The sequence below is a fragment of the Arvicanthis niloticus genome, chromosome 15 (genome assembly GCF_011762505.2).
Source record: "Arvicanthis niloticus isolate mArvNil1 chromosome 15, mArvNil1.pat.X, whole genome shotgun sequence".
Classification (NCBI taxonomy): domain Eukaryota; kingdom Metazoa; phylum Chordata; class Mammalia; order Rodentia; family Muridae; genus Arvicanthis; species Arvicanthis niloticus.
Window position 1 is genome coordinate 26,461,637 of NC_047672.1, and position 22,480 is coordinate 26,484,116.

The 22,480-nt window shown below is 42.8% G+C and overlaps 1 protein-coding gene across 4 annotated transcripts in view; it reads left to right on the forward strand.

Annotated features, from left to right (window-relative positions):
* The window catches only part of Dgki (diacylglycerol kinase iota), a 423,756-nt gene that overhangs the window by 231,003 nt on the left and 170,273 nt on the right, over positions 1 to 22,480 (forward strand). For all 4 annotated transcript variants that reach the window (XM_034519548.2, XM_034519550.2, XM_076913542.1 and 1 more), the window contains exons 11-14: positions 4,468 to 4,550; positions 6,342 to 6,402; positions 19,430 to 19,543; positions 20,750 to 20,887. In XM_034519548.2, the coding sequence (XP_034375439.1) occupies positions 4,468 to 4,550; positions 6,342 to 6,402; positions 19,430 to 19,543; positions 20,750 to 20,887 (396 nt within the window). The remainder of the gene's footprint in view (positions 1 to 4,467; positions 4,551 to 6,341; positions 6,403 to 19,429; positions 19,544 to 20,749; positions 20,888 to 22,480) is intronic.

Sequence of the window (22,480 nt, forward strand, 5' to 3'; positions counted from 1 at the left end):
TGTATAGTGAGTGAGACAAACATCAGAACAGACGCTGCACTGCACTTTCCGCATTCCAATGACACTGCTGTGAATGGAACATGCAAAAAAAAAAAAAAAAAAAAAAAGGAGACGTGATTGGATAAATGTTTCCAGTCCATGGAAAATGCCTTAAAACTTAACTTGGGTTTGTGCCATGGAAACTAGATTTAGAGTACTTTGGTTTTTTGAAGTCTTTCTGTTTATAAACAGCACCAGCAAGGTAACCTGGCTAAGTTCAATGTGCAGATAATCTCCTGGGAGCCTGTTAAGGCGCAGGCGGCATCTCAGTAAGTCAAGGTGGCCATGAGCATATGGGTAGAACCTCTTATTCCTCACATGTTCTGGATGCTGCCTCTGCCTCTCCTTGAGGAGACAAATCTAGCTGCCGGGCTAGGGCTTCCTGCTGCAATAAGAGGGGTGGGCATATTATGATTTTTGTAGTTTAACAGTTAATATTTCACTTATGCTACTCATCTGGTTTTAGGTAAACAGTGTTTCTGACTCATTTCGTCTCTGAAGAGTAGGCTCCAAAGCCAGTTTTAAACTTCCACTAGTCTAAACAACTAGATGATACCGCCATCTAGTGGCTAGAAAGAAAACTGTCTCTTGTTCCCCGACTAAAGCTTGGGAGGTGGGGGGAATCAGCATTTTGAAGGATTATATTGGACTAAACATATTCCAGGACTGTTTCTGTTAAACAACACTTCCATTTAAACTTCACACTAGCTGTTCTCGTTTATCCGCCACCATCAGTGTACACATGACACTGGTATTCTGTAAAGGTTTAGACACTGGTTGTCCTGTTGGTACCAGAAATATTTGAGGAGACAGGTACTGGTCAGAGACTAAGACATCAGCCTTGAAGTACTCTCCCTGTGGGATGGAGACCGAAGGCAGGAGAAAGAGTTTTGTCTGACACAACCCCTCCTCTGTGTGGGAAGTTGGGAAGGCTAGGAACCAGTGTTCCCCGAGAAAGCCACCCTCCTAAGTCAAAGGTCAAGTATATCAACAGAGGCATAGAGAACAGATGAAAGACACTGACTTAGAATGAGGAATTAATTCCATACACTGTCTCTGAAATGCTTCAATGGATAGCCTCTGTGAAGACATTAGATTTTGAAGTGCTGAGAAAGTTTCAGTCTGGAGCTAAATGCACCTTTGTTATTTTCTACAAATTTGGGCTTCTGTGGGTCAGATTGGTTTGGAGAGGGAGCCCAGTGACAGTAAGTAACTGATGAGGGGCCTGGTAAGACTCCCAAGAGAATCCAATCACATCATAGCTACAGAGGTCAATGGTCAGTAAGCTGTTATACCTAGGAGTGTAACAGGAATTCATGAACACTGTTCCCTCCCTCTCCCCATCCAAGAAAACCAGACTCGGGCATAAAAGTTGCAGGCCTTGTGTTTGGCATGCAGCATTTGAGAACTGTCATGTGCTTAGACATGCTAGTGACAGTTGCGTAAATGACAGAGTTTCATCTGGACACCAAGAAAGAAGCAAATGACCCTTTTCCAGTATATCCCATTTGTCTGATCAGTCATCTCCGTTTAATTCATTGCCTCCGTGAAAGCATTGAGGTAGCTTCTCAGTGTCAGAGGAGTTGGTGGATCTCACTTAAAGGTGTGAGTGTTTAACTTTTATGAGTATCTAGCTTGTATGCCCCACTCACCTGGATTGCTTTAAAGAAACGCTTTTTGTTCAAATTCTTTTCACACCGTATTATGGAAATAAGATGTGTGTCTGTGTGCACATCACAGAAACAGTTGGTCTTTCTTTGATGGCAGAGTCTCTGACTGAACTTGGAGCTCACTGATTTGTCTGGACTGGTTGACCAGCAAGCTCCAGGAATATATCTGTCTCCACATCCCTGGTGCTGGGGTTTTAAGCATGTGCCTGTCTTTTTAAGTGTGTGCTGGAGATCAAAACTCAGCATCTTCACCCTTCCATAGCAAGAACTTTATTCACTCTCCAGCTCAACACTACTTTTTAACCGATGTTGTCTGTTCATGCTTAGAGGGAGCCAAACACTTTTGCACAGATGATTTCTGCTCAAGTCCAGGGCTGCTGGTCCAAGAGACTGAACCGAGAACAGACATTTTGGGTCATAGAAGGATCAACTTGCCAGGCTTTGTAGACATTGCTCTCTTGGAAGGATACATTAAGATATTAGGAGTTCCAGTGAACACAGATTTACAATGAGCAAAACTGAAACCACGCAGCTGATCAGACCTTTTACAGAAACTTTAGCTGGAGCAAAATAACCTTTTTGCACTTTATATTCTCTTTTCTTGAAAGCTGTTAATTATCTCACATTGTCTGCATAATAGGAGAAACTGAAATTGTGATGTGTGTTCTTACGTAGCTAAGAGGTGAGAAGGCATAATTAACACCAGCCATTCATGCTGCTTTCAGAATGAATCTAAGACAGGAAAACCAACTTTCTGTCCAGCCAGTGGAATGTGTTGTATAACGTTGTTGGTCATTAAGGCGATGCTTATGTCATCTATTTAACATATGGTATGATCAAAATAATCCCGAATGCATTTGGTAGCAAGACTCAGAATGGGAAGAAAGAAAATACCGTTCCTGTTGCTGCTAGGATGTCCCTGAATCCAAGTTGGTGTTTGTCCAGGAGCAACATATTTCATTTGGTGAGGCGAAGGAGGTGTCCTGACAATTAAGAATAGAATGTTATTCCTAAAATCACTGAAAACATGTGATAAGGTGGAACTTGGAGATTACAGCTTTGGGGGATCTGAGGAACAAAAGACCCGAATTGGCTCCTGTGCCAACCCACACACTAGTGAGATAATTACCAAGCACAGCTGACCCCAGACAGCAAGTGTAATTGAACAAATGGATGTACAAAGAGCAGAGAGGGAGCAGCACATTGGAAGTTCTGGGCCACATGCTGTGCTAGATGCTTAAGTGAAGCAAGTCAGCTGATTCCCACAATCTCCCTGGACAGCCCCTTTTTCATTTACATACGGCACCTGTGCCAGAAGCTAAATGCTCTCCACCACCCAGAACAACCCCCCTTAGTTCTCAGCCCAAGCTCTCTCTGCCCTGCTAGGGCAGTCCTTCCACACAGCAGACCAGATATGATATGCAAACCCAGAATAGTTTTCGAAATGATCATTGCTTTACTAAAGGACCGGCATTGAACTTGGCAAGCTATAACTTGGCTGTGGTTGCTAAAAATGAATCACTTTGCTCAAGTTTAAAGCTCTGTCGATATTAATTAAAAATATCATTTGTTTCTTTTTTTAAAACCCTCAGTAAACTTTACGAAGCATCTTTTAAACTACATTTTTGTCTGTCATATTGTCTCTATGAATACTGCAGTTTCTTCAAACCACATCAGGTGACTGAAAAGGGCTGGTTTAAGCTAACACAGACGTGTAGATCAGAAAGGGCTAAAATGGGGTATGATAGTATTGGCTAATGAGCCAGCCTATGCCATTTAACATTAAAATGTAAACTTTATTGTTTGGATTATTATTTTCCACATATAATATGAAGTACGGGTAATATTCGGTGGCTGTAAATTTATTGAAATAATTTTTCTATGTGAAGTCAAAGTATAAATGAAAGCATATATATTTGATAAGGAGAAGTTTAGTTCTATTTGTATATATGACAATTTCATTTTTGATACAGGCTGTTACTGTGTAATTCAAACTGGATTTGAACTCACAGCCCTTTGACTCTTGATGTTGAATGCTATGCCAGACACACAGAAAATGTTTATGTGTAAAATATATTTATACTTTCATTTTGTCTGCGTCAGTGAGAAAAGTTATTTCAGTAAAACTACAATGAACTAATATTGCCTGTTTTTCTGTGTGCAGACAAAGCAAAAACCTATGTTAAATGACACAGGTTGGCCTCTTTCTATATAAACTTTTTATCATTACAAAGTGATATCAACTGTATAATTACTGTTCATTAAGCACATACCACACGTTAACGCAATCGAGCCTTGCAGTAGTGAACTCTCTCCCTTCCATATTAAAGAGAACACACAGTAAACCTAATGGAACATCCAGGTCCGACACCCAGCTCACCTGGGCATGCACTCAGTCCAGGTGTATGTGAGTACATACATACAATCAAAGCTCACGACTTTAACTACTCTTCCCTATGGTTTGTAATCAACTATTATTTAAGGATTTGCTTGGTTTAGTGCGCGAGCGTGCCCCTACGTGTCTACTAAGGCCACAAGTATCAGATCTTTGGGGGGGGGGGCTTAGTTGCATGCAGTTATGTGCTGCCATTGTGAGAGCTAGCGATGGACTTGGGGCCGTCTACAGAAGGGCTATGCACTCTGAAGCACCATGTCATCTTTCCAGATCACTTAATTATGATTTAAGAGAAAATGAGCCTGTTTTTGTTTGTTTGTTTGGAAAAAATTGCCTTTTATCTACTTATTTATTCCTTTATAGGGTACCAAAGTCCTACAGATGTTTATGTGGTACCTGAATCCACGGCAAGTCTTTGATCTTTCTCAGGAAGGGCCAAAAGATGCGTAAGTCTGGAAACATCCTCCATAATATGGCTGTAACATGGACCATTGGAATCGGGGTCAAGGCTATTTATTATTTGACGGCCTGTGGAGTGTTTTCTGTCATCTTTCATTAACTTTCTTACCTGCATTCTGCTCTTCTTGAAACCTCCTGATGCCCCACCACCACGTGCTGTTTTTGCATTTGTTTCCTCCAAATTACTGTCTGATCAATTGTTAGGTCAGTGTCTGCTGTTGTGGTATGCTTGCTGTTGGGGGTATGCAGGACTTAAGCTTATTCTTAGAAAGTCAGGGAATGAGAGAGGACTCCTTGCTTTTCTGTTTGTGCATGTCTGATTTTGGAGATATGCTTAAGCAGAAATGTGAGTTTATAACCCAAAGGGTCAGCATATGCATGAATAAATTTTCATTCTGGAGAGATTGTGTGTGTATGAATGTATTCAGAATGTGTATCTGGGAATAGGGGAGAATGGAGAAGAAAGAAGAGAGGGAAAGATGGAGGGAGGGAGAGACAAAGGGAAGGAAACAAGAGGGAGAGGGGGTGGGGTTATTGAGATGAACTAATAGCTTCCGATGCTGCAGTTCAGTGAGATGGGCATTTCAGTTTCTGTTCTAGCCGCTTTCTGGATTTCTGTGTTTAGTTAGAAGTGTTGAAAATGAAATCTGGATGTACATGACCCAGCATAGCATCGAAGAACTGGGCATTTCTGTTCCTGTTTGGTTCACTGTCATAAATCCATTGCATTACTAATCGTTCAAGTAACATGTGAGTTGGCAGTTAGTTTTTTAAATAAACAGCGATCTCAGTGTGAAAGAAATGCCAATATGGATGGTTTCTAGGAAATGATATTCCTGTATAAAATGGGTAAATTAGATATTTTAAACATGTAAGGAAATAATGGCTATGAAAGAAATTTTTATTGTTCCCTTGCTCTGCATTTCTTCGCCACCAAGGGCTGCTGTGAGACTTCTTTATTTTAATGTTTCTTTATGTCACATTAATTATGTCTCACTTTCTCGGGGTCTTTGGATTTTATATTTATTAAGATTTTTCAATCACTTAAGTTATACTTTATATGGATGTTTCATAAGGATCATAGTAAGTCAAGAAATATTTTCAGGACAATCTATGCCATTTATTACAAGTAAGTACACAGCGGCTTCTGGAGCAGAGCTACCAATGCCCACCTTCAGCAGGAAGCTTTGCCAGGCAGAATCACTGTGTTCTTTTGAGGCCAATCAGAAAGATGAAATGATCTGACCCCAAGCAGGCACATTCCAAGTAAAGAGAAACCAGTGGGCTTCCCCCACCTCAGGCTGAGGAAAGACTGTGATCGAGCAAGGGAAGGTAGACTCATGCTAACTCTAGCAGCGACAATGATGAGTCTTCTACGTCTTTTTCAGCTTTCAATTTTTCAAGGATTAAGAGTGGGGAGTATAGTTTTGAAAGGTAAATAGACTCAGGAAAAGCTAATCAGAATTAAGTAAGGAGGAAACTAAAGATTACTGATTATCAGTTAGTCAGGTCTTTTTCCCCCCTCTGAGAAAGGAGTGACAGAAAATGGAAAGTAAAAACCTCGAGAGCAAGGTAATGTGGACTGAGAGGATGGGGAATTACGGAATTCTCCCACCCAGTGTTGGTCAGGGAGCACCCGTGACCTCTGGTTTCTGATTCAGTGGCAAGAGTCAGTTTACCTTGGTTCTGTGAGCAGTGGAAGAGCACGCATGTTCTCCGTGGGTTGTGCCTCCCTACCGAGAACCATGTGCTTACATTGGTTTCCCTTTCCTTTCCAGGCTGGAGTTGTACAGGAAGGTACCAAATCTTCGAATTTTGGCCTGCGGTGGGGATGGAACGGTAGGTCCTTGAGAGAGAATCTGTTCTCCTCTTTTACCCATTTATCTTCCTGATTGGGTTCCCTGGGGGAAGCCTATCTGATGAGACTTGTAAGCCCTGGGACTGAGAGGGGCTTTGTTGTCCTCCAGGGATTCACTCAGCCTTCTATGTCTATGGTACTGCACCATCCTCTGTTGCGAGTAAAGACGTTGGCATCACTGGATAAAGATTTTCACAGATGGCTAACTCCTTTTTCAAATACTAGCTGACATATTTCCACTTACCCTTTCATAGCTGTTTATTAATCAAGTTTGTTTTTAAACCCGTACATAAAAACAAAAATACTATCACCAGGCCTCGCTGTTGCTAGTCATTTTTGACAGTAGCTTTCTCACTAAGGAAATCTGCTGTCTCATTGTGGTTTTGATTTGCATTTTCTTGAATATTAGTGGTGTTGGGCTTTCTCACACAGATGGGTCCTCTATTGTCGTCTTTTGAGAAATGCTTACTGCAGTTGATCCTTTTAAACTGGATTGTGCTTCTGGGGTTGAGCTCTTTAGAATTTGTTATTCAGTCTGGATATTAACCCTTTATCAGATGTATAGTTCGTAGAATAAATAAATAGAAAAAACAAATGTATAAAAAATAAACAAATGTAAAACAATGATAGATGAGGGACTCAGACATTGCTCAGTTGTTTCTAATGACATGTCACAGATTGAAAGTACATGATAAGGCATGATGGTTCCCCATGCAAGCAGCATGTGAGTTCTGGGGTTCAAATTCAGGTCCTCAGACTTGTGCACTGAGCATTTTACTCATGGAGAGAGACATCTACCAGGATCACCTGCCCTGCCCTTGACTGCCGGTCTTGTGTTTTTAATTTTGCTGTTAACTTTCAGTTAAAGGATTTCTGTGGTTTTGTTTGTTTGTTTGTTTGTTTGTTTGAGATAGGGTTTCTCTGTGTAGCCCTGTCTGTCTTGGAATGCACTCTGTAGATCAGACTAACCTCAAGGCACAAAGATGCACTTGCCTCTGCTTTCTGCGTGCACCACCACAGCCAGGTTTGTTTGTGTGTGTGTGTGTGTGTGTGTGTGTGTGTGTGTGTTTTGTTTTTTGTTTGTTTGTTTGTTTTTCCAAGACAGGGTTTCTCTGTGTAGCCCTGGCTGTCCTTGAACTCACTCTGTAACCCAGGCTGGCCTCGAACTCTGAAATCCACCTGCCTCTGCTTCCCAAGTGCTGGGTTAAAGGCGTGCGCCACCACTGCCCGGCTCAGACTTGTTTGTTTATGGGCCAATGAATGAGACAGCTCAGCAGGTACAGGAGCTTGCTGCTGACCTGACCATCTGAGGTCGGTTCCTGGAACCCATACAGTAGAAGATAAGATACGACTGTGAAACCCTGGTTTCTGTCTTCCACACGAGGGTCGTGGCACAAGCACAGAGCACCCGTTGATTTGCATTTTCTCTCCCTTTCCCCCCCTATTCTCTCTGTCTCTCTCACAAACATTAAATAAATAAAAAATTAAAATTATTTTATCCTTAATGTTTCTCTCTTGTAGGATCTTTTTTTTCCCTCCACCTTTTCTTGAGTTTCCTCAAACCATCTGTTTTTAAATCTGTAGTATAAAAACTTGCACACACCCACTTACTGTGGTTACTTTCTTGTACTTTACTTTTACAGTAGGTGAGACCCTGGTTCTCTGCAGCTCTCTTGGTGTTGGTTTGTGACATCATCTGACGTCACCTGAGCATTGACGTTCAGGCTTTTAGTCCAGCCTTTGTATCTTGGTTTTACTTGTGCCTTTCCTCAGAGAAACTCTTGAGAGGTTTCCTCCCCACCTCTACAACTACTTTTGCTGTTTCAACATTAGATGATTAGTTCCAGCATTCGCCGTCGGTGTGTTGTCACACTTTTCTCACTAGAGGGCAGTCTAAGCTCATGCTTATCCTAATCCACATTACTATGTGTCGTTCAGTTTGAACCAAGTTAGAACCCAAAGAAACAGAAACGGTGGTGATCAACTCCCAAACCTAGCTGTCGATCTGGGCTTCACTCAGAGCACAGCAACTTGCCTGTGCTCACAGAGACCAGCGTCAGGCCTGTGGTCACTCATGCTGCAAAGCTGTTTCATGCTATGAACTGGAGACAGCACCGGAGTAGCCCCACGGCCGATGGTGCTCTGTGCTGTGAATAGCTCAAATAGACTTATGGCCTAAGACAGCTAGAGTCAGATGAAGGTGATGCTGGCCCACACACAAGCCTAATAGACTGGGGACTTATGTCTATGTTGGCACCAAGGTAACCATTAGCACAGGCCTGGGAATGGAAGCTTTTAAAACTTTCTGAGTGCCGTGCCTGGCATAGGGTTCCAAGGCCTTGTGCTGGCATAATTAATATATCCCATCATCAGAACATGGAAACTTACTCTGCACTAAGCTGGGCTAAGAATGGAGTGTTGGAGAAGGCAATTTTAATGTCAGGTTGAGTAGTACTTATATTCCCAGCTCAAAGGGCCAGTGCAGCATCAGGTGTGAGGCTTATGCCACAGCCAGAAGGGATGCAGGCCAAGTGGCTGGTGGTGCTGATGTAGGATTAGAGGCTCTTTCCTTGAGTACTTGCATGGACATGGCTGTTGCCACCTCAAGTCTGAGGTCAGAGATGGTGTTTTAGCACCACCAAGACTGGTACTAAACTGGGTCACAAGTGAGTCTCACAACCATAGGAACCTGTGCAATCTTGGGACATCTCAGACCAATTCCAAGGCAGGCGGTGGGGAAAGCCAAGACTTGAGTCTGCCCCTCCGGGTATGGGTCTGTTTTAGACACTGGGGCCATCAGTTGGTGAGGTCTAGCCCAGTTATGAGTCTTGAGTCTTTTGATTTTTGCCTGGTGTTAGAACCCATTGTTGAGGCTGAGTACCGAGCTCGAAGTCAGAGTTGTGTGCTAGCTTTCGTGCCCTGCCAGCAGGTTGAGTCTGCCTCTGCTTCTGTTGCCTGAGCCTGGAGAATCAAGTATAGTGGAATAATTCTTGCTCCCTGAGAATCGAGCTCGGGCAGGGGCAGGGGCTGTTTCTCTTACATCTGGTTTCACCCTGGCAAGACTGATACAGGGTTTCAGGTCTAACCTAATTTCTTTAGCTTTTCCATGTGAGGCTATCTTTCTCCCCAGCACTTGGAATTGGCTCCTTCCTGTCTTCTTCAGTGTGCTTCTTCTTCTTCTTCTTTTTTTTTTTATTGTACTTCCGTCAGGCACTGCAACCTCCCACCTGAGTTGTCAGCTTTTGTGAAGGTAGTGTGGTTTGTGGCAGCTTTCAAACAACTGTATGGGCGAAAGGATTATCACTGGAGAATTTTTCCGCACCACTGTCTTGCCACATTGCAATTTGCTCTTTAAAATTTGTTATATTTAGTAAGAAATATGTGGTTTCTGTTGAAATTCTGTGTTCTTTTTCTGTTGGAAGTAAAATGTAGAACATTGGATAACACGGAGTTGTCTCAGAGGTCAGTTAATTTTGCTGGCATTTATAGCTTTTTTTTTGTTTGTGAGTGTATGCTCATTTATGTTTAGGTATGTATGTAGAGGTCAGAGGTCAACCCCCTGAGTCTTCCTCCATTACTCTCTACCTGGGGTCAGCTCTCTCTCTCTCTCTCTCTCTCTCTCTCTCTCTCTCTCTCTCTCTCTCTCTCTCTCTCTCTCTCTCTCTAAGACAGAGCCTCTCAGTGAACTGTGGCATGCTGATTTGGCTAGACTGGATGGCCAAGGTGCCCCAGGATCTTTCTGTCCCTGCCCCTTTAACTCCCAATGAGGAGATTATAGAGTGTGCACCACCAGCCACACCCTACATTTTAAGTGGGAATTGGGGTTTCATTTCAGGTCCTCATGCTGATGCAGCAAGCATTGTGCCCACTGAGCCAGCTCCCCAGCCCCTCATCTGCGTTATTTGTAAGGAAAGTACGGAATCCAGGAATCCATGTTTACCATGCCTCACTTATTTCTCCCCTCGGCCTCTGTTGTCATGCATTTAGCAAAGGTGAAGAAAAGTCAGGGAAGACTCTGTGACCTGTGCACTTTCTTCTGGGTTTGGAGTTTGACGTTTCAGAATCTCAGGGTGTGTAATGGCCCATCTTTGGTTTTCCCTTAGGTTCCATAATTATGATGCCATAGTTTCCTTCAATGATGGGCTGTGATTGAGATGTGTAAGATAAATAAACCTTGACCTCCCGGAGGTGCTTTCGGTCATGCCTTCTTTCACAACGGTATCCTGTCTTTTCCAAAGTGTATTCAGTGATGGATTTTCTCCCATAATGCCTGCTAAATCTGCAGTGGTTACAGGGTCTACAGAGATATGTTTGGGCCTATGCTAGCACAGGGGTCAAAACAACGTGGTCCATTTTCTTGCTGATGTCCAGAATAGATGATAAGCAAGCAGAGAGAATCATAGCGAGTTCATTTCATTCAAGTGCTTCAGTTGGAGGACATAAAGATCCAGGGAACATGAATCACTCCTGTGCTTAGGTATGGGGAAGATGAAGGTGGATGCCTGGTATAGATCCTTCTTGGACTGTCTGTGGTACTCATTCCTCCCAGGCATGGGGGCAGGACCCCTTTTGCACGTGGGTCTTTGATCTACTGCCAGACGGTGGTAGGACAGAGCTTTCATGGTCAGCTCCTAAGCAGAAAGTCAGGGGAACGTTAGAGTTGTATTTACAAGCTTTATGGATTGTTTCAGGGGAAGGGGTTCTAGTTTATGAGCCACCCTCAGAGAGGAGGAATTCTGATCGCTGTGACTCACCATGGCAAGAGTGAAGGGAGACAAAGAGGAGAGTCACAGGGAAATCTTTGCTCTCCTCTGTCACTTCAAAGCATTCACCATGCCAGAGTGAGGTCAGGTGGTCATTTACCAAGTTCCAACACTATAATAGAATTCTACGAGCTTCCTATATTAAGAATTATATCCAGAAGACTCCTCTGGTGATAAAGAATCTTCTTTGTGGTGTCATCAGCTCCCAGGATGACTGTTTAATGAAAGGCAGGACTCATTATGGATCCTAGCTAAAGTTGCTTTCCTTCCCTTACAAACCTTCCTTTATGACTTCAGCCTCTCACATTCTTTAAGTTTCAATGCCAACTAGATAGATCCTGTTGACCTGGACTCAAAAGTTCTTTTTTTTTAAAAAAAAAAAAAAAACTCAAATCCATATGCATCACCTACTTGTGATTTCTAAGCTGCAGATATTTACTGACTGGAGTGCCTCCCATCCCCCATCCCCCTCCCCAAGTATCCACCCCTGCTGGGACCCCTTACCCTCCCCACTCCTTTGTTTTATCTACTAGGCAGACACATATTCCAGGAATCACAGTGTTAGGTCATGCAGTACTGGAGCATTCGCTAAGGTCAGGTAAATATTTTGAAGGCTGGGATTCCAGTACTTACAGGATAGGAAGGGAGCCAAGCCCAACACTTGTGAGACAGCTATGGAGCTTGAGCTAAAGCCCCAACGAAAATTGAAAAATAATAGAATGGAAAGTTAAAACAAGTTTGGTCTGTCAAGAAAATAAACAGAAAATAGGTTTCGAGACACAGGCGGATGCTGAATTTTAAGAAGCGACTGCGCGATTAACAACCGTTTGAGATCAGGAAACAATGGTGTCTTCCAAAAACCAATTTCAATGGGAGAAACCAAACCAAATTAACTAAACAAACAAACACACAACCCAGAGTGGTAAGTGGAACCCAGTCATGTTGTGAGGAACTGCTAAGACACAGATTTATTCCCAGAATTCAGTGTCTGTGAACTTTTTGGTGTTGTTTGTCTGTTACCTGCCCCTCTGATACATAGCTGACCTGCTTCCTCTGCTGTTTTCAGTCTGGTTCTTTCTTCTGTCTTCTCATCATACACAGCACAGTTAATGACTACTACACAAGACTGTTTATGTGCCCAGTTCCTTTTCCTCTTAGGGACTTTATCTGTGTTCCTGACTTCATTTGTCATGTTGTTTCATGGAGTTCACAAATACACGAGTTATTTGTGCTCGGGGGCAATTGTCATGTCTAAATGAGAGCAATGTGCTTGGGGTTGGAGCCCTTCGAAGGCTCATCATTCTTTTCTTTGTTAGCATCTGTTGTTCCATCAGCAAGAATAAAAACTTTTAACTATCCACCTTAAATAAACTTGATTTTCCTTAACTTTTCCATGTTAAATCGAGGCATCTGTGAAGACATGGGAGGTTTCTGAAATGTTTATCACCTGTGATTGCTAGTTTGGAATGTGGAGTTTTAAGATTTTCAAAGATTTTCATGTGTATGAGGATTTTGCCTGTATGTGGACCTATATACGATACCTGGTGATGGAAGAGGCATCAGATCCCCTGCAACAGTTGTCAGCCACCATGTGGGTGCTAGGAGTTGAGCCTAGGGTCTCCAGAAGAGCAGCCAGTGTTCTTAATTGCTGAGCCCTCTCTGCAACCTCTGGAATGTGAGACTTTTTATTTTGCATGGAGGCAGAATTAATACAGAGAGACAGCTTAGTGACTTTGTGGAGGATGGGGAACTGCAAGCTTTAAGCACGTGGAATGTAATTCTCCAGCATGCTGGGCACACATTTGACATGAGGTATGCAGCCTTCGGTTAGGGAGTGCATCGCTGGATAATGTCAGGATTCTGCCTGAGCAATGACACTCAAGGAGGAGTCACAGAAGGAATGTTTTTGGCGGCAGCTGCTGCTCATATAATAACCATGTGAAGTATGTGACATATTCTGTAATATGTAGAAATCTATTACTTTGTAGAGAAGGCTTTAGGCTTCAATATCAGTTATTTTATTTTTATATTATCAAAACATCTAAGGGGGTAGATGGAGTGGTCTCTCCTCCCAAAATGCACTTGGAACTGGATATGGAAGATGTGGCTTTTCTACTGTTTCCGTGGCATCATTAGATCTGCAAAGACAACTATTGCGACATCTAAGGTTCCTCAAAGTCAGTGGTGTAATAGTTTAGATCATTGTTGTCCAGGGACATTATGGTGAAACCACATTTTTACCTTGACTTTTTCTAGAAGGCATTTTTAAGAGGAAAATTGAAAAGTAGTAGGCAAATTTTGTTCCCTGTTTCCTTTACAGTTTATAGAAAACATCCCAGCATGCAAGGTGTAACTTACTGTGAACTATTTTATGTGCTATTTGCGGTGCCCTTGAAGTCTGGCTGATGCTGTAGGCATGCAGCCATCCAGTTTCGATCTGCCATTCGGTGACCAGCGGCTTTGTCACTAGGTAGTACAGATGTGGTTTCTTTGCACCTAGCTTGCCCAAGTCAGAAGCCCATAGGTACAGGTGTCAGGTGATGTGGTTCCCTCTTTGATCCTTGTGCTGAAATAAAACCCAGATAATGCACGAGCTTTTTGAGACGTTCATGCTTAGAATAATAGAATTATTAGAAATAGTCACTCCTTGGCAAAGTTGTACATATATACCTTTTTTCTTGGTTATACTGCACAGCCAAACATCCAGCGGTACTTACTCTGCTCATGTGGATAAGTGCACCCCTACTATAGTTCCTTGTGGAATAACCTGTGACCTCTGCCCGTGTGGGTCGGGACTTGGAGAAACTAGATGGGACCATCCAGCTCACGTTAGCTATTCTAGTGTCTTGTTGGAGATCTTCAGTCTAATTGACATTTGCCCTTCATTTCACACTTCCTGTTCATTTGGCTTTCCTAGGTTAAGAGTAGTAAATGGCCCCTATTCCTGAATGGGTAGGAGTGCAGGGCAGAAATTATACAAAAAAGACAAGTTAGACAAGACCATGGCAGGGCCTGGTTGACCATGTAAGGCCCTCTGCTCTCTTGGCTTCTGCCTCCCCCTCTGTATTTTACCCTCCTATGAGAAAGCACATGCTGTGTCCTCTGTGTGGACTCATCAGTAGTGGGGAGTGGATACATGTCCACAGTCTATACTTTTTTTTTCTTCAAATTTAATGATAATCACATTTCTTCAGATTTTGTGGTAAGTTATAAAATTCCTAAATTAAAAATTAAAGATACAAAGCATTAAAAGGAAAACGATAGTTTGTTTCTTCCTTGGCATCTGTGTGTGACTTGCTTCAAGACCCCTTATAGATACCAACTTGGCTGATGCACAGTCCTTTGTATAAAATGATGCAACATTTCTGGGGGGACCTACATGCATTCTTGTATACACCTCAAACCTTAGACACTGCCCCTTATGCTATGGAAATAGCTTCATTTTAAGGGAACAATGACAAAAAGAAAACACGCACCTACAATGTAGACATGAATGTTTGCTTAGAAACTTTAATCCAAGCAGTGGCTTAAGTCATTGATACAGAACCTCTAGACACAGAGGGCTAGAGATGACTGTACCTGTCAGAGTCCACTGTCGTGCCTTGCTTTTCTTTGAGACTGGAGAGATGTGGCTGTCACTCTCCACCAATGTGGCCTTCATTCTTTTCTGCCTGTTCTGTTAGAGAAAAATGTCAATGTACTGTCATCCATACTCCTCAGCCCTATCCAATGTCAGCACACCGTGGAAGGCAAATATTACTTGGTGTCCTTTTGTGACAGCTAGAGCTGAGCACAGGCAGGTGGTGGCAGCATTGGCCAGCTGCTGCTGCAGTGCTGTGCCTGCTCAGGCAAGAGGCAAGGCAGGAGGACTCAGCTTTCTCAAGCTGTCAGCCTGCTGGTCCTAATGAGAAAAGGGCAGGACGGAAAGCTGGGAATGTTTTGGTTCAATCAGTATAAGTTTTGTTACCAGTGGGGGGAAATAATTGGGAGGAGGCTAGTGGACTGGCACTGATAATTTGGGGGAACATTAAAGCCCGATGAAACAGAGAACCTATTTGGGAGCCTGTAATCTGAAATCTGGGGTTGTGGCAAGTTTAGGCTTCTCCGATAACAACCTGGGAGTTAGAGCTCTCCAACCTCCTACAACTCTGGGGCCTGCATATCCTGTACGTACTTTTGTTTTGCTTTCATAAGGACAAGCACGTAAGATGTTACCCATGATCCTCCCATTTCTCCTGCTATGGCGGCACGTTTGTGTCTGTCTCTTTTTGATGCCCTCTTTCAGTTGCAGGAAAGTTTGGCTGCTGGTATTATTTATGGTTTATAAAAGACAAGAGTTTCTTGGTGTGAAGACAGGCAAGGGTGTGACTGAGTTTCAGATTTAAGGCTGATCTTTCTTCAAGCAGAGCAGTGGGAAGATGGCACGTTGCCTTTAGGAGATGACCTCACTGGTGAAGTAAGGGGACAGGGAGAAAAATGCAGCGGGGTGTCGCAGCTAATGGTAGTTTGCATTTCTTACGTTGTCAGGCATGTGCAAAGCAAGGTCTGCACATTTAGTAGAGAAAATGACAGTGACATGCAGGCACTGCTACTCCACTTTACAGAAGAGGAAGAGATGTGCTTAGTGACTGGTCCACTCACTTGGTACCCATGGGAGTTTGGTTCCAATGCCAGTGTCTCCTTCTGGGTCCTGTGCCCTCTGCCCCACTATGGTGCTGCCTTTTGGGCAGCTGGATGTTGGGTAGCAATGACATACCTGTTGGGGAACAAACTATTTGGGACTGCTCTGAGAGAAGACACTAATTCAATTCAGTCAAAGCACCGCCTGTGAAACAGTGGGTGCCCATGAGAAAATCAAAGCAATGAAAGTGTTTAAAAAGTCATATGATGTCATTTCATTGTCAATAACAGTGAAATACACGATGGTCTGCTTGGAGTCAGGGAAAACAGTTTGATCACTGAACTAAGGAGATTGAAATGCATGCATGTGCACATACACACATATGCCTGCACAGACACAAACAGGTACATCCACATACATAGTGCACAAATTCGCTTCCAGTTTGTATGTAAAGACATCTTTGTGTGAAAGTCTGAAGAAATATACTTTGTCCTCGAAGATGAGAGCATGAAATCCTCAAAGTCCCCAAGGCTCTGTGTGGCACTGAGTGCAGTTGAAGCTCATCCCTTGAGAACCTCTTTTAGAAAGCAAGACAGCAGCTAAGCCTAAGAAGGTTTGATTGGCAGCTGCCATATTCATCGCAGGAAGTCACGGGACTCCTTCCTTTGTGGCTAATCCTCTTGCTTTTTCATCTCTTTTGGTGTGAGCCTTCAAGTGATTAGAGTTTTTCTTTTCAGGCTCATGTTCAGAGGCAGTTGTCTGATTCTTCACTTTCTATCTATGTTTAATTTCCTTACAGAGTATTTTAAGACTTATCAGACTGCAATGGTGTCTGCTGTAGGTGGTGAAAGCTTCCATGCTAGAAAGATCCCTGGGTTAGTGGGAGATTGGCCTGTTTACCAGAGGCTTTCTCAGGTTCTTCCAGACATACAAAGTTACAGTCCCAGGGCCATGGCCTCAGGCAGTGGTCATCTGTACTGTGTCTGTCCCAACCCTTTTTCCCTCTGCCTCGAGCGCTGGTGACAGTACAGCCTCTTACCAGCAGGGGGATGCTTTCATCCCTGTCTAACTAGACAGCAAACCGGATTCCTCCACAGCTCCAAGCCCTTTAACAGCCTGCGTTTTGTTGATGGGCAAGATGTCTTTCTCACCTGTTTGCTCTGCTAATGCTGTGTTTACAGTAAGATCAGATGTTGTAAGGGTGAACAAATATAACTATTTTCCCAAGGAAAGAGATACAGGTAAACTAAAATAAGAACAGTCACTTAAATCTGGAAAGAGAGAGAGAGAGAGAGAGAGAGAAAGAGAGAGAGAGAGAGAGAGAGAGAGAGAGAGAGAGAGAGAGAGAGAGAGAATGAATAAGTGACCTCCTCTCAGAGAAGTTTTTGGGGAAAGCATCTCCGGATGGGTTGTTGAATTGGATTCTGAGTCTACTGCATGTCTGCAGATCTGTTTTCTCTCAGTACTGTGTGTATCTGTGGTTAGCATTCTGGATGCTTATGACCTTTCTATGACCTTCCGCATGCTTCCTACAGTTTCCCAGTACTTTCAGCTTTCTCCATGCTTAGCTGTGTTTTCAGTAGCACTGAAACGGTCGGTGTCTGGCACAGCCATGAGAACTGATTTAGCACCTGGCCCATTTGACTGGTACTATGTGAGCAAGAAGAGCTAAAGAAATCCAGGTCACAATCCAACGATGGTCCAGGAATGGCTTTTAACACTTATAAAGATCTGTGCATGAAGTGGATCACATGTAGTAAATTTTGGAGCTTTCTCTACATTCAGAGATGTCAAAAATCACATATTTCTGCCTCTAAGATAGGCCATTTCCAGGACCAGGTTTGGTATTATCGATTTTGTTAGTAGTTTTGTGGTGCTAGGAATTAAACTTAGCTAGGACTTGGGGCATGCCAGCAGGAGATTTCCCATTGAGCCACATCCCATTCACCTATTTATTTATTTATTTATTTATTTATTTATTTATTTATTTTTGTCCTGAGACAGGCTTTCACAATTTGCCTAGGTTAACCTCACTCAGTATCCTCCTCCCTCAGCCTCCTGAGAAGTTTGGAACTGTAGGCCTGTGTTGGCAGGCCTTACTATGCCCACCTCTTTATGAAAACTTATTCCTCTGCAGCACTGAAAAGGCTGGCCTCACTAACTGGTGTTAGTCTTACCTCATTATGAACGGCAGTTCATGTATAAATGATGCGACACTAATGCCTCTCAATCGTTCAACCCTCTTGCAGAGTGGAAACTAAAATTAAACTATCCTATGGAGTCTTTTATGTTGACATATAGTAATGGCTTCACTCTGACATTTTTGAAGTTTAATAACGTGTTGTTGCTCGGGGATAGCATGGAGATTGTAATCAGCGTAACCATCTTCTGTCAGCGTGAACTCTGAGGGCGGCCATAGCCCGGCTCATTAATATCATTATTTCCGTTGCTGTGCTCTGTTGTGCATGTAGTTGGTAGTGCTCATTAAATGGACTGCTAGTATGTTATTAAAAAAAAAAAACCCACGGCACTCATACAAGTATAGAATAAAACATGTCACTGTTTTGCTGAGCTCTCGAATGGACGCTAAGATGATGAAGCTCACCTGTCAGAGAAGAATAGACCAAGAATTATGTTGCTTATAGCAGGATTTTGTGGGTTTTTTTTTTTTTTTTTTTTTGCCTAAATTCAAGGCAAAAATGGATTGATAAGCAATGGGAACTGAAGCTATCACCTTTAACGTAATCTCTTCTTGGCATTTGTCATTTTTACTTCCATTATGTACGCCATAGTTGAAAATTATTAGGGAGCCCTATGGAATGTGGGTCCGTGTGACATCATAAAGACTTGTAAGTTTCCTTTTGCTACACACAGGTTAGGAGCTGTTTGTTTGAGTTGTAGTATGGCTATATTCAAAGCATTTTTTTTCTTCCAAGTCAAAGATTAAGCAGGTCATGTGATTCTGGTGTGAAAGTATGTACTTTCTGTCTAGATGGATGTTAGATATTAAGTCCATGCATAGTTATGTCTTCGTAGTGATTAGTTAAAGAGATTTTAGGGACAATTAGGAAAACACTATGAATTTCCAAAATGATGCTGTGGAGGGTGGTCACGTAATGAGTGCCTGTATTAGCCATAGACCAGGTTACAGTCTTTATATGCATTGCGGTTTAAGCTGCATACGGCCCTGTGAAGTGGGTCTCATTATCTCATTTTGAAAATCAGATAAATTAGTCTTCGTAAAGTCATGCAGTTTAATCAAGGTTCTGCAGCCTGTACAAGCTGCAGTGGAATTTAGTCTGAGTCTGAGTTTTATATTCTCTTTGATACTCTATTATATTGCACCATCCAAATGACCTTCAATTCTTCTAAATTTTAAAGTGTATTTCTAGATAAATATGCAGATGTATGGGTCCCAATTTGCTTATATAATAAACCATACATAAGTGGTCTTTTTCCTATTTAGGGGTTGACCATTTTGAAAACATTTGAAGGCTTTCTGTTGTTTGACCGCTGTGTAAAATATGTGTTTTAAGCATTCATGACCTTTCCAACCTCCTCAAGTTCCTTCCTGGTGACTTATTGTCTTTCTCTTCTCTCTTCTGGCCCCCAATGTGTCTGTAGGTGGGCTGGATCCTCTCCATCTTGGATGAGCTGCAGCTGAGTCCACAGCCTCCTGTGGGGGTGCTTCCACTGGGGACTGGGAATGACCTGGCTCGGACGCTCAACTGGGGCGGGGTAAGAACTGGAGGCGGCAGCTCTTAACATGGAGGAACAGGCCAGACCTGCAGATTATTCTGTGCTCTCTGCTAGAGCAGTAAGCTGCCGCTGTCAGAGGGACATGTTAGAAATGGGACTCAAATTGCCTGTTTCTTTGTCACTTCTTCACTTTAGACTTTAGAATCCTCCAGGGAGGAGGGGTTGAGTGTGAGGGAAACACATGGTTAGTACACAGACAGGGTGAGTGTTGAGGTATCCACCAGAGTACTGGCAATGGGTCAGCCTCAGGTGGCCATGTGAAACGATCCTGCAAATCTGTATTCGTCCTGACCCTTAGCCCTGGCCATAAATGGCAAATTTGCTTTAGATTTAAGACCTGTCCTTTGAGACAGTCACTACTTCTTTTGAACATGGAGGTTTTCTTACGATCCTGGATCCTTATTGTAGCTTTGATGAGACTGGTATCTTGATTGTCTTTCCCATTGGGTACCATCCTCTGGCAGCTGTAAGGGAAGCTGCTGCTAACTGGCCCTTTCATACATATATTTATCTCCTTGTACTAAACTAAAAGAAGCCACAAGACACTAACATGCCAGCCCAGGAGCTACTGGCATTAAAAGCTGCTGGGGTCAGCGATTTCTCTTCAGTGGTGTAGCCCCTGGTAAATAGCTCAAGCCCCAGTTAATGACCCCACATCCACGCTCAACCAGGAAATTCCAATTAAGTGCAGTGAACCATTAAAAAGAAGATGTGGGAGCTGGAGAGGGCTGGTTGGGAGGAGGAAGGGGTCAGAGGGCATGAAAATGGCTAACAGGATAATAGGGGTGGATATGACCAAAATACAGCATATAGGTGTGTGAAATCGCGGAAGAATTAAATTCAGATATTCTTAAAAAATAATAAATGTCCACCGCTAAGTCCCCAAGCCCCCTATTAGGTTATTGCTTGGCATCTGTTTTGTATGACAAGGATTTTCATGTTCGCTTCATATGACAAATCCATAGCAGACACCAATTTGGCCCTTAGCTGAGTTAACCTATCAGGGTGTTTTATTTATTATTCTTGTTATATTTTGCCTTACCTTTTTTTTTTCTTTTTAAGTGGTATAAAAATAAATGTACTACCCAAATCCAGTATTTGACAGACTTCAATGTTTTAAAAGCAGTGGCTATGACTGACCACGCCTTCTGATCCAGACAGCAAGGGTCTGCGTTCTGTCCTTAGGGTTACACCGATGAGCCGGTTTCTAAGATCCTGTGCCAGGTGGAAGATGGGACCATTGTACAGTTGGATCGCTGGAACCTCCACGTGGAGAGAAACCCAGACTTGCCACCGGAAGAACTTGAAGATGGCGTGTGTAAGGTTAGACAGCTCTTCCTTTGGGGGCTGGAGAGGTGGCTCGGCTAAAAGTACTCAGTGATCCTGCAGAGGACAGGAGTTCCCTCACTCATGTTGTCTGCTTCACAGTTGTCTGGTCCTCTAGCTTCAGGGGATCTGGCAGCCTCTTCTGACCACTGTAGACACGCATGTATGCACACACACACACACACACACACACACACACACACGCATACAAATAAATAAAAATTTCCGTTGATAGTGCTCTGGGCTTCTGCTTGAGTGGTAGGACACATTCCAGTGTGTTACTCATGGGCCCCTGCCTTCTAGAAGATAGCTCATGGGATAGCTCTGGGACTCTGGCTCCTAAGGCTGAGCATACTGTCACCAGCTCCCTCCCTGAATCCTCCCCACAGAGCCTTCAGGACTCAGATATTATACTTATTCCAGAGCTATGGGACCTGTTCTCTATCTTCAGCTCCTCACTGGGAAAGCATGTAAACATCTGTTAATCTCTTGAGCTAGATGCAGACAGACTATGAGAAGATGGAGTTTGTGTATGTTTCTAAGCATTAGGCACATGGCCTTTCAGTAAGAGGAAAACCTTAGCAATTGCTGGCCTGACATCAAATATCTCTTCTGTGTAGCTGGTATTATCTAAGCCGGTTGCCTCATAGACTTGGGACTTGCCTAAATAAGTAGTCTGTCTTGGTGTTTGTGTTTTCTTTTGGTGACTGAGTTTTTAGGGTGAAAATTACCCAACCCAAATCAAGGCCGTTATTGTAAATGCAGCTTCATTTCATTTCAGCATCTGAGCCTAATTTGTGAGCCTGGTCTCTGATTAACTTGGTTATGCCACTGAGTAGGCATTCCCTCCCTGTCACTTCTTGTCTTTCTTCCATGACACCATGCCTATCATTCTGTAGGCTTAAGAATCCCTTGCTCTGCTTGTTAGAATGAACATTATGAGTCTCTCTTCAGAGATTCAGAGTCAGTTAATGTAGGGATAGGGACCCCACATCTGCACTTTGAATAACACCCTTACTAGTTTGGATCCATCCACTGAACACAAGTTCATTGTTCACCATAGTCCTGAGCAATTATGTTAGACATTCAGATGTCTTATTTGGCTTAAACATCTCTCTTATTATCCAGTGTTTTTTTCTACCTAAACTCCAGTCCTGAAATTAATAAATCTTCTATTAGACATCAGGATTGCTCACTTGAATTTGAGTTCACAGTTGAACATTGTTTAAACATATGGGAAACTTTTTAACTGTTTTTTTTTTTTTTTCTTGACTTATTGAGATTGAGTAGAACACCACCAAATTAGAAGGAGGGAGGCCATCGACTGACATGGAAAATTTCAGGCCATTCTGCTAACTGTGGACTGGCGAGGCCTACAATTTAACTCTTTTCCCAAAAGCTTGAGAAATGGAAAGACTTCTTGATGCAGCCAGAGAATGTCAATCCAGTTAATTAAAGGGCTTTGGGAATGGAGTTGGGGATATGTAGAAAATTGGGGCACATTTTCCTGGAAAATGTGAATACCTTAAAAACAGTCTAAATTGGAATATTACTTAGGGAATTGTGTCCAGATGTTTTCTTTAGCTATCA